The 12173-nt window shown below is 48.8% G+C and overlaps 1 protein-coding gene across 1 annotated transcript in view; it reads right to left on the minus strand.

Annotated features, from left to right (window-relative positions):
- Positions 1-7155, minus strand: part of PLEKHH1 (pleckstrin homology, MyTH4 and FERM domain containing H1) — a 53528-nt gene extending 46373 nt beyond the window's left edge. The window contains exon 1 of the mRNA XM_059692866.1: positions 6570-7155. Within this exon, the coding sequence (XP_059548849.1) occupies positions 6570-6735 (166 nt within the window). The 5' untranslated portion in view covers positions 6736-7155. The remainder of the gene's footprint in view (positions 1-6569) is intronic.
- Between the last annotated feature and the right edge of the window lie 5018 nt (positions 7156-12173).

Below are 12173 nucleotides of genomic sequence, written 5' to 3' on the forward strand. Positions count from 1 at the left end.
CTGTTAGAAATACGTATGATTTATAGATACAATGATAATGTCTGTGATTTGCTTTAAAACACTTCATGGAGGAGGTGAAGAGTGGTGGGGAGGGAGATACATGAAATAAGATTTATCAAAATGTTAATTTTTTTAAAAATGTTTTTTTTTTTTTATTTTAGAAAGAGAAGGGAGAGGGACAGGGACAGGGAGAGGGAAGAAGAGAGGGGAAGGAGAGGGGGAGGGGGGGGCGGGGAGAGAAGAGACATCAATTAGCTGCCTCTTGCATGCCCTCCATTTGGGGATTGAGCCTGCAGCCCAGGCAAGTTCCCGGACTGCAAATCGAACCGGTGACGTCTCAGTGCCCAGGACTACACTCAACCAACTGAGCCACACTAGACAGGGGCATCAAAATGTTAATTTCTGAAGTTGAGTGATGGGTATATGAGGGTTCTTTATACTGGTCTCTCTACTTGAATGTATGCCTGGAATTTTCCCTAATGCAAATTTACTATTTTGTTAACCCCCCCTTTCCCTTTCTATAGGAGCCATATGGCCTCAGAAAACCCAGCCACCTCCTGTACTGTCGCCAAATATGACCCTGGTGCCCCAGAGAGCCTGTCCTCGATGGGTTAACCACCAATACTGATTCCCACCTCACATTTGACTTTTATATTTTCTCCCCTTACATACCACAAATAGCGATCATTTATTGAGTTCTTGCTGTATGCCAGGCACGTGTACTCTTCAGTCCTCACAGCCCATGAGTTAAGGGGTAGGCACCAGTCCACGGTCTCACCTGAGGACACTGAGGAACCGAGAGCCTGGCTGGCTTACACAGAGAGTTCCACAGCTGGATCCTCATTCCAAAGCCCCTGTCCTTAGCCACTGTGCTCTTTACCCACCTGGAAACGGGAGAGACTCTGATCTCACAAAGAGTGGAGTGGATTATTAAGGATAAAAGAAATATTCTATAAGATCTTTCGGGATCGTTGGCACGAAGGTGAGCCTATATCCCAGATTTTCCAGTTTATGGTCTCAACTATTCTGACACCATAAACTCCCTAAGCACAGGCATTTACCATGTGTCCCGACTACTCATTTAGAAAACAGGGTCGATAGATCCGCAGAGAAAGGCCCAACAATGAAACCACTGACAGGTCTGGTGTCTTAAGGCTGTTGGTTCTGGGTTGCTCAGAACTCTGTGGACGTATGATCTCAGCCCTGCTCTGCCGGAACTGTCATCCCAAACAATCCCGACATTGTGACCTCCCAGCAATCCCCACCTCAAAGGACTGGACCAACAGGGACGGGCAGGAAGACAAAGGACAGAAACAAAACATGACCTTCTGGGCTAAGATCACTGCCCAAAAGACAAAACAGAACTTGTGGGGCCTCCAGAGAAGCCCTGAGGCGTTGCTTTGCTTTGCTTTGTCCTTTAAGGGAGTTTTTGCTTTTCCTTAGATTAAAAAAAAAAAATTGATAGATCTGAAACTAGGATCTGAAAGTCTTACACCTAGCCCAGGGCTAAAGAAATCAGCACCCAAGTAAAACCAAGGGGCAGGGGAAACTTAACTGTTTTGTGGTGCTGAAAGAGGTTGGTGGATTTTAATTGCCTCTTATTAATTGTCAAAGCTGTGGCTCCGATTCCATGGGGGAGAGTAGAAACCCAAATGATCACAATCTCCAGGGCCTTTGGAAATAAAAGAAACACGTCATTGGCCTCTGCCCAGCCCTGACATGCGAGATCACAACTAGACTGAAGGGAGTGCTTTCCCCAGTCAAGCATCTTCATGACATCATGGTTTTGAACCAGTCAGGTGCCTGCTAATCCTCTCCCTGCCTCGGGGGTACCGGCCAGAGGGCTGGCATCCTGCCAGACTTGTCTCCACCAGGGAGGAGAGCTAAGAAATTTCGAAACAGATCTGGAACAAGGTCCCTGCTGACTAGCACAAGGCCCGGAGGCTCCTTCCACAGCAGCAGGTGGTCAGAGCAGCAGCTATAAAACCTGAGATGCGAAGGGAAGATACCAGTAAGTTGAATCTCACCTGCTAAGTCACCTTGCACTTGTACGTCCCATGAAGATGCACAAGGATGAGCGGCAATGCATTTAGAGAACGGTCCTTAACTTCTCAAAGCATTGCCACCGGCGATCTTTCTCTCCTTACCCTCTCAATATCTCCGAGAACAGATGAGAAAACTCATCACTGCTGTGACTTGCTCGGAGACGCAGAGCTACGCAGTATCAGAGCTGGGCCAAGAATCCTGATCTCCCAACAGACAGAGCGTCCTCTCTCCATGAAGATGCTGCCGCAGTGGCTGCGGAGGCTCATGCTACCAGGCTGGCCTAACACACATACAGCATCGATGGCAAAAGTAGATGCGGGAGAGAAGGGACATGCGATCAGGACAAAACCAAGCCCAACACTTTTCCCCCTTTTTATTCTGGAAAGTTTCAAACACACATCGGTAGGGAGAACAGTACAATAAATCCACAGGTACCCTCCACCCAGCTACCATGATCAACTCACGGCCACTCCTGTGAAACCAGTTCTCTCGATTCCCACTAGCGCCCAGCATGCCAAACTGCTTCACAGGTGAGAGGCAAATGACTGCCATGGCTTGGCGCCTGCTTGGAACTCCCTAAGTCCTCCAGCACCCGGGGCTGACACAGCCACAGAGGCGGCACAGAGAGATGCCTCAGAGGAAGGGGCTTTGGGTAGACTGGATGGTGATAAGAGGTCACAGAGTTAGTTATCAGGTGACTCTAGACTCTGGGGCCTGCATCAGAGAAAACAAATTTGACCTGGGATGACTCTGGCAAGTCTAGGAGTTTGATCAGAAATTGACAAAATGCTGAGATTAAAGTTAATTCAACCAACTTTTTAAAAAAATCCTCACCTGAGGATATTTTTTTCCATTGATCTTTAGAGATGTAGAGAAAGAGTGGAAGGGAGAGAGGAGGGGGGAGAGAGATAAACATCAACACATCAACTGGCTGACTCCACATGTCCCAACCAGGACTGGGGGGGGGGGGGGACGGGGAGGATTGAGTCTGCAATGGAGGTTGGTGCCCTTGGCTGGGAATCGAACCCAAGACCATTTAGTCCGTGGGTGGGTGCTCTAACCACTGAGAAAAACCAGCCAGGGCTCAACCCACTTTTGTTAAGTGATTCCTACATGCAATTTATAAAGATAAATACAGATTGGTGGCTTGCGAGGCTCGGGTCTACAGACTGAATAACCTGGAACTTCTCTGCAAAGGGGGACAATCAATACAAGAGCCTGGAAGAAAGAGGCCAGAGGTCGATGCATCAGAGGGTAACAGGGACTCTGTTCTGAATTCCCACTGGGCTCTCCCCTGTCACCTCACTATGGTGCACTCCCTGAGTGTGAGCACCTTTTGTGATTTCCACTTGCTAGTGATGGGCTACTACCACCTTCTGAAAATGCTCCACTAAATCAGACTGATCACCTGCCCAACTATGAGAGAGGAAGAGCTCTGTGCCCCCTTTCTGAGGATGGAGCTGGGGGGAGGGTGAGTGGACACAGGGTACAGCTTCCTCTGAGCTTACATCACATTTACAGTGTTGGGATCTAAATACCCAAAGAAGGGGCGAGCACAACCAGGAGTAGCATCTCTTGAGAACAAAACTGGTAAGGAGAAACAACAAAGTATCGTAATTAAGATCCAGTGTTCTGGCGTCAAACAGGCCTTGGTCTGAATACTGGCTCAGCACCAATTAATCCTGTGACCTTAAGTCATGTGCTCAACTTCACTGAGCCTCAGTTCCATTTTGAAATCGAGGGCAATAATATTTGCAAAAGAAGGTAATAATATTAGGTTGAACCATACGAAGTTGGCAATTTCACAGACCACACTCTGCCGGTTTTTTTTTTTTTTTTTTTTGAGAACTAAAGGAAATATTACTAAAGCCTGGCACACAGTAAGCACTCAATAAATGATGGCTACCATCAACAAACAAAGGCAAGCCCACCGTGCCCTGGGCATATGAGGTGGGGCCCGTGGATGTGTTATCACCAGATCCATCTCGAAGAGAAGGTCAGGGGATTTTTTTAAAAAAAATGACTTTATCTCTTTATTTCTGAAAGCTGAACCAAAAGGTAAATGATGAAAAGATTTCTTCCTACCCCTGTGCTTCATCCATAGATCTACTCCGAGGCAACCACTGTTATGGGTTTCTGTGTCTTTCAGAGATATTCAGTGTATAAACAAGCATTCATGTATATGTTGCATACACACACACACACACACACAATGGTGGCACACTGAATTTAATATAACCTAGAGACCTTCCTGTATCAATACACATCTCTCTGCCCCGTTTCCCCTCCATGCTTTTTAACAGTTTTATTGTATCGTGTGGCTACTACATGAATTTACAGTTATGTGCCACAAAATAATGCTTCAGTCAGTGATGAAGTGCATATACAACGGTTCCCAAAAGATAATGGAGCTGAAAAATTCCTTTCGCTTAGGTACGTCATTGTCGTCATAACGCACGTGACTCACATGTTTGTGGTGATGCTGATGTAAACAAACGTATGCGCTGCCCGTCGTAGAGAAGTACAGCACATACAATCATGTACAGCACACAATACTGGACGATAACAACTATGTTACCGGTTTATGTATTTACTACACAATATGTCTTATTGTTTAGACTGTACTCTTTCTACTTATTAAAATCTCTTAATGGCCTCACTTTGTCTTGTGATTGATTTAATCTCATGTTTTGTATAGTCACATGCTGCCCAGGCTTATACCCTAGGAGCAATAGTCTAGTGTGCAGTAAGCTTACCACCTAGGTTTAAGTGCACTCCGTGATGTTCGCACACGATGAAATCGGAAAATCGTCAAACTCGCCAACTGCTGCATTTATCAAAACATACCCCCATCATTAAGTGGTGCTTGACTGTATTTATGAGTCTCTTTATTGACTGATATTTGGTTGTTTGAAACCTTTTGTTAAAATAAACAATGCTGCAATGAATATTCAATGAGTATACACATCAGACTATATCTCAAGGATAAAGTCCTGAAATGGAATTGCGGGGTTAAGTAATTTACATTTTTAAATGGCCAAATCGTTCAAATTGCCCTCCTTTGAGGCTATTCTAATTCATACTCCAGCCAACAAAAAGTGCCCATTTCTCCCCAGAGGAGGGGAGGGGGGCAGTTTTGAATTAGTTTTTGACAGAAGGGAGAGAGGGCTCAGCAGCCAGCCTGCTGGGAAGTCACCTGGATCAGGAGTGTAGGCACCCTACCAGCAGCATGTATGAGGCGCTCTGCAACCCACAAGGAGCACAGACTCTGCACACCGATGCCAGCCTCACAGAGACAAGAAGGGGCCAGGAGGAGGAGCGCAGGGGGAGGAGGGGAGGAGAGGGGAAGGTACAAACTTCCCCCTCTTAGCTGGTGATTCCTGGAGAGGGCAGAAGGTGCATCACATTTTCTCGGCTGTTAGTGTTAATGAGTTGGGGAGCACAGGGTGTACCCCACCGTAACCCAGCTCTGAGCAGGCCCCCGCCCCCTCAGCAGCCTACGGGAGGGAGGGTGGCTGGACAGTGGACCAAACCCCTTGGAATTTAGGAGGCTTGGGTTTGGGTCTGGCCTCTTCCACTTTTTAGTTACGTGAACTTGGGCAAATAATTTTTGCTGGGTGTTTCCTCTTTTGTAAAGTGGAGATAATAACCTGTAGAAACACTGGGATTGGTGTTTTATAAAGTGTTAAGTGATGTTACCCTATACAGTGTCTGGCGCCTATATCCCGAAAAGTCTGACGAAGGAACCAGTGACTTTTCCACTGAAATTGTTATTAAAATGATCTTTCAGGCAGAAGTTTCGGCTGGAACTGCGGCTCTGTCTGGAGGAGTTTTACAAGGTGGATTCATAGCAAAAGCTCATGGAGGTGTCCTGGTGGGGAGAGATCCAACAGGGAGCGGACTCTACTCCCAAGCCCCTGCCACCCCCCACGGAGGCCCCCAGGTCCCTAGTGACCGGTTCCTCCCTGAGGCTCGTAGGACACAAAGCTCCTGGTGTCACTTGACGCCCAACTTGTTTTCTTTCCTGCACGGCTGACCTGCCTCTGGGAGCCCTAAGAGAACCACCGAGAAATCACAGAAGAGAAAAAGCTGAGATGAGGTGGGGAGGGCAGAGGGAGGGCTGAAACCGAGGGAGAGCACAGGCAACGCTGCGGAGAGCCTGCAAGTGCGCTCCGCGGGCCCCTCCCGGGAGCAACTGGATCCAGCCGGTCCCAAATCCCGGTTCCCCCAGAAGGTCTTCTCCTCGCCTCCCCGTGCGGGCTCCCCAGCCTGACCCGCGCGGCTCCCGGCGCTCCCGGCGGCTGGGCGCTCGGTTCCAGGTGGAGAGGCACCTGCTCCAGAGTCGCCCTCCGGCCGCAGGCAGCCGGTCCTCCCCGCCCAGCCAAACCCCCACCGGGCGGGCGCACACCCCCAGCCCAGCCCTGCCCGCGGGGCGCACGGTGCCACTCACCTCCCGCGAGCTCGCGGGTAACCCCGCCGCGCACCCGGCACCCGGGCGCCCTCCGCGCGCGTCCGCCGCTGACCTTGCGTCGTTTTCGTCCACCGCGGCCGCCGGGTCTCCGTTCCTCGGCAGCAGGGGTCGGGGTGGGCGGGGCGGGGCGAGGCTGGGGCCTGGAGGGGCGCCCGCAGGCTGGCCGCACAAAGGCGAGGCGAGGCAGGCGAGGCGAGCCGCACCTCCCCGCGCCCCATTCAACGCTCCGCCGCGCTCCCTCCGCCCCGCCCGCGGCTTAAAGGCAGAGCGCCGGCCGGGCTCGGGCCCGCGGCCAGCACAGGAAATGACCTCAGCAGCTCCCGCTCCCACCTCTCCGCTCCGCTCCGCTCGTCCCGGCGGAGGGGCCCGTGCGCGGGGGGCTCCCCGATCTCGGTTCCCCAGCTCTCCGCGGAGGCCGCCACCAGCTGCCGCGCGGGGCGGCGAGGGCGCCTGGATATGTCCTGCTCCCAGCGAGCGTGGGACCCTCGCAGGAAGGGCGCAAGACCAGACCCCGAGCACCGCCGCCGCCGCCGAAGGAGGCTCCAGTCTGTGTCTGGCGACCTGTAAAAACTTTATCGCCCGGATGTTTAAGCAGAAGGTCTCATTGCAAACAATCTGTCCCACTGGGGGACCGATGTTCTGACTTGTAAGCTGGAAAGGAAAGAAAAGAAAGTCACCGCAGCCCAGGGTAACTTGCCTGCGTATGTATGTATGTATGTATGTATGTATGTATGTATGTATGTATTTACTTATTTGAAGGAGCCGGCCCAGAAGGCAGAAAGGCAAACCGGACACTGCCTATGGCAGTTTCTTCATGCACCCTTGTTCTTCCAGGGCGTACAGTCCCTCAGCTCACCAGTATAATCCTACACCGGGGTGTGGGGGTGGGGGGAGCTTTGGATCACTCAATTTCAGGGTAGGTGGGAATGGGGTAAAAGCTTTCCTCCCCAAAGGAATGAACAGAGGCAGACACCACCAGGACCGGATTCTCCAAAGGGGCTGTAAGAAGACTCAATCCAGATGGTGGTGACGGATCCCCTGGCTCCACCCCAGGTTTGAATCTGAACCTCTGGAGGTGAGCTGGGAAATTGCCCAGCTAACAAGTTCCCCAGGTGATTCTCACGCACAGTTTTAAGAGCCCAGACATTATGAAAAGATGGTCCCAGTAGTTCAGGTGGCCAACGGTGAAAGTTCAACTGGGCCAATTGGACCCCTGGGGCTGAACCTGCAAATAGATTCACAGCTCCTGGAGATTGGGATATAGGTCACTCCAGTCTGGGACGCTGGCCTCTCCTGTCCCCTTCAACACTCTGGAAATTGCCTAAGGAAGCCCAAAAGCAAGTTGTCTGCAGTTTGTAAGGGAGATCCATTCATTCATACGTTCATTCACTTTGAATTGGTAACCATGTACATAGTATAAATTTCAAATAATGCAGAAGGGCTAACAATGAAAAGTCTTCCATCCTGTCCCATCCTCCCCAAACAGAACTACTGTTGTAAATTTGGTATCTTTTTTTTATTAATCTTCACCCGAGGATATTTTTTCCATTGATCTTTAGAAAGAGTGGGAGGAGAGGGAAAGAGAGAGGGAGAGAAAAAAACTGATGTGAGAGAGACACATTGATTGCGTCTGGGGTAGGGATGGAACCTGCAACAACCCAGGCTCGAGCCCTTGACCAGAACTGAACCTGAGACCCTTTGGTATGCAGGCTGACTCTAATCACTGAACTACACCGGCCAGGGCTGTCATAAGTTTTTGTGTGTATTCTTTCAAGATATTTATGCATGCAAAAGTATTCATGTATTCATAGATGCATATGTATTCATATCCTTCTTTCAACACTAAGGAATTATCCCTTGCTTTTTTTCCTTTGACATTACCATTGTTGACTCTGAGTGTGACATATCAGCACAATTAAAGATGCCTTATTTTTAATGGCCTCCGAATATTTTTAATGATGGATATTTATGATGTTTTCAATCTCTGGCTACCATATATCTTGCTGCAATGGCTGTCTTTGTACATACTTCTTGGTCCACATATATGACTATGGTTTAATACTTAGAAGTGGAATAACTGGCTCTAAACACAATGGGAATTTTAAATTCCAGCAGATGCTGCCAAATTACCCTCAGAAGAGACTGCACCAACCTGTACTTCTATCAATGTGTGCGATTGGCCCTCATTCCCGGCCGCCACCACCCCTCCCCCAGGGGAGTGATTTTTCACAAAGAACATTAAATGCGTTATGTGCACAGACAATTTTAGAACGTTGCTAACACAGAGAGAAAGGCTCAGGAAAGTGTTAGAGGTTAGTTCCCCTAACCACACTCCTCTGTGTGATAACCCCTGCTTTGGGTCTGCTTCAGTCCCAGCTCTGTAAACTTGGGCAAGGTCCTTAGCCTCTTTCGGACCCAGGTTCCTTACCTTTAATATGAGAATGGTAATGTCTCTCTCTGAATTAAATCAGATAAAAGAGTTACATACATTTTGGGATCCAATTATTGTCCAATAAGTGATAGCTATTCTTTTTCCCTCAAACTTTCCTCCCAACTTTTTGTTTTGAAAATTTCAAACCTACAGAAGTTACCAAAAAATTACCCATATACTCTTCACCTAGATTTACCAACTATTAATTTATTACCACTTTCTCTCTCTCTCTCTTTCCCTCTCTGTCTCTCACCCATTTGATAGTTGTACACAACTTTATCTCCTTTTTTCATGCAACTTTTTTATCCCCCTTTTTTACACAATTTTTCGACCGTTTACTCCTGAATATTTAGCATGTACCTTTTTAAGAACAAGGGTGAACACCCTAATATCCCACTTAGAATATTTAACACTGATGCAATACTATCATGTTCGATGCAGGACATATTCTAATTTCCCCAGTTTCCCAATAATGTTCTTTATAGCTGAGTTTTATAGCTCTTCTATTTATTTTTATTAGTTCCTACCTAATACTCACCAGAGTGAATGGATGGTTAGAAGAAAATGGGTTCGTCCCCGCCTCTGCTCCAGCGAGAGAGTGACTCCCACAGCCCTAGACGCTGGCATTCTTTGGGGGTTGCAGGTAAGCAATAACCAGGCGTGAGGGCTGCTCACAGGCAGAGCAGCTTCCCATCTAATAACCAGGATTGTCCCACCAGCCACCCTTGCTGATGTTGACTCCTCTGCCTGACCCCAGCCACCCCGTGCTGGCCGCCAGCAACTCCCCCACCTCTTGCAACTCTGGTTGGGTTTCTGGTGTCCTCTCTACAACCCCACTGGTCCCCAGTCAGCAGAGGCAGCTGTTCTGACTCCAATGAGACCTGGCTCCTATATCACCCTGAACCACCCCACCCCACCTCAGGAATGAATCCCTATGACCTTTAGGCTGGTGTATCCAACTTAAACCTGAGATTAAGGGTTGGGATGACTGAGTCAGTGTCTTTTTCCTGTGATCTCTCTGTCCTATGGCACTTTCTATATGGCCCTTCCTGGAACTGAGGCTGAGGGTCAAATTGTGGCCTCTGGCCAAATCCAGACAATGACATCAGCTGACATCTACATCCCTCTCTCCTCCCCACCTCAGTTATGGTAGCTGACTTTTAAGTTGTCCCAAGTGCGCCCCTCAGTGCCCAACTCTAAGCTTGAATGAACCATCTCCTTGCTTCCTGGCTCAGTATGTCCTGTTGTAACGGGAGAAATGATTTCTTCAGCCTAGCTACCTTCAGGTCAGAGAATTTGAGTGCAGGAGAAAAAGGCAGGATTATGAAAGAGTTACCACAGCTGAGGGGGACTTTGTAAAACTGAAGTAAAGAAAAAGCCATCTTGGGCCCCATCTTGGGCTGGTGCTGTAGTGGGAGAGGGAGGAGAGCAGGAAAGGCGGGGGAGCCGGGGGCCTGGGAAGCCTGCTGGGAAGGCTCTGACCCCCAGGCCCCTGTAAGGACCCTTGGAGAAATGGTACCCACCACACCTACAGCTCGTTCCGCTTGGTGGTAGCTTCTTATAAGTGGCCTACAGCAGAGAGAGAGGAAGAAAGCCACCATGTGCCCAGAGCCCAGGGGTCACTTGGGTCATTGAAACTGGGGGCCTCCTTCTCTCTCCTGCGGGGAGGATGAGGCCTGGATGGGCCCTCATTGTGAACAGGTCTGGGCCAATGTGGCCCTTTGGCAATCGTCAAGTTCTTTTCCTTTTTTAGTCCTCACCCAAGAATAGGATTTTTAAAAAATCCTTTTATTGGCTAGCGAATGAAACATTCTCTTTTTTTCCCTTTTAATATATTTTTATTGATTTCAGAGAGGAAGGGAGAAGGAGAGAGAGAGAGAGAAACATCAATGATGTGTGAGAATCATTGATCATTTACCTCCTGTATGCCCCCTACTGGGGATTGAGCCCGCAACCTGGGCATGTGCCTTTGACTGGAATTGGACCTGGGACCCTTCAGTCCACAGGCCGACGCTCTGTCCATTGAGTCAAACCAGCTAGGGCTGATGTTACAGATTTTAGAGAGAGAAGAGAGAGAAACATGGATGTGAGAGAAAAACATCGATTAGTTGCTTCCCGTACGTGCCCCGACCTGGGATTGATTGAACCCGAAAGTCAGGTTCATATATTTGCCGCCACTGGAGATGAGAGGTGAGTGGAGGCCATTTGTCCCTTCCTACAGGTGGGATATTAAAAATGGCCGAGGCCAAAATCTGGCAAATATACAAACATTTATTAGCCCCACAGTCTTCAAGGGCGCTGGCCTGTCTGCTTTGTGCACATCCTTCGTGCAAGGGCCCAAGTTCGTGGTCGGCAAACTGCAGCTCACGAGCCACATGCGGCTCTTTGGCCCCTTGAGTGTGACTCTTCCTAAGCCTTAGGAGTACCCTAATTAAGTTAATAACAATGTACCTACCTATATAGTTTAAGTTTAAAAAATTTGGCTCTCAAAAGAAATTTCAGTCGTTGTACTGTTGATATTTGGCTCTGTTGACTAATGAGTTTGCCGACCACTGGCCCAAATCATCTTTCTGGCTATCTCCATATTTTGAAAAGCACTTATTTCACCAACAGAGGATTGTTTCTAGTGTCCCTCAAGCACATTCAGCCCACTGTGTAGAGTTGGATGACGGTTGAAGTGTTTATGTAACCACCCTCTTGTGTGTGGATGCCTGATTAGAGTGCTTCAGACACTAACTAACCACTCTAGGGCTGAGAGGAGAGTCAGGGTATATACACACACCACATGGTTTAGACTGAATACATTCCTACAGAATCTGTGCCTGGTTCCCTAGGCAGCACTGTGGGAAAGAATGGGGACCTTGAAACTGACCAGACCTCAGTTCAATCCCAGCTTTACAGCTTTACCATTTCTGTGCTGATGTAATCCTGGGGGGGGGGGGGCGCGGGGGGGGGAGGGCGGGCTTGCATAAATGCTTTCTGCTTCATTTCTCATTTGTAAAATGGTCGCAATAATTCTTAACTGTTAGGGTTGTTGAAAGGATTCAGTGAGATAATATAATGTGCTGGGGTCCAGCCCCAGCAGGTCCAGGGGTTCCCAAAGGTATGGACGGAGTCGGCGAAGAAGGAATGACACGGAGGCAGCGTTCAGTTGATCATCATAGCGAGGTTCTTTTTTTTTGTCCTGTTACATCTGTATTTATACCAGTTGATTTTAATCCTATC

The sequence above is a fragment of the Myotis daubentonii genome, chromosome 1 (genome assembly GCF_963259705.1).
Source record: "Myotis daubentonii chromosome 1, mMyoDau2.1, whole genome shotgun sequence".
Taxonomy (NCBI): Eukaryota; Metazoa; Chordata; class Mammalia; order Chiroptera; family Vespertilionidae; genus Myotis; species Myotis daubentonii.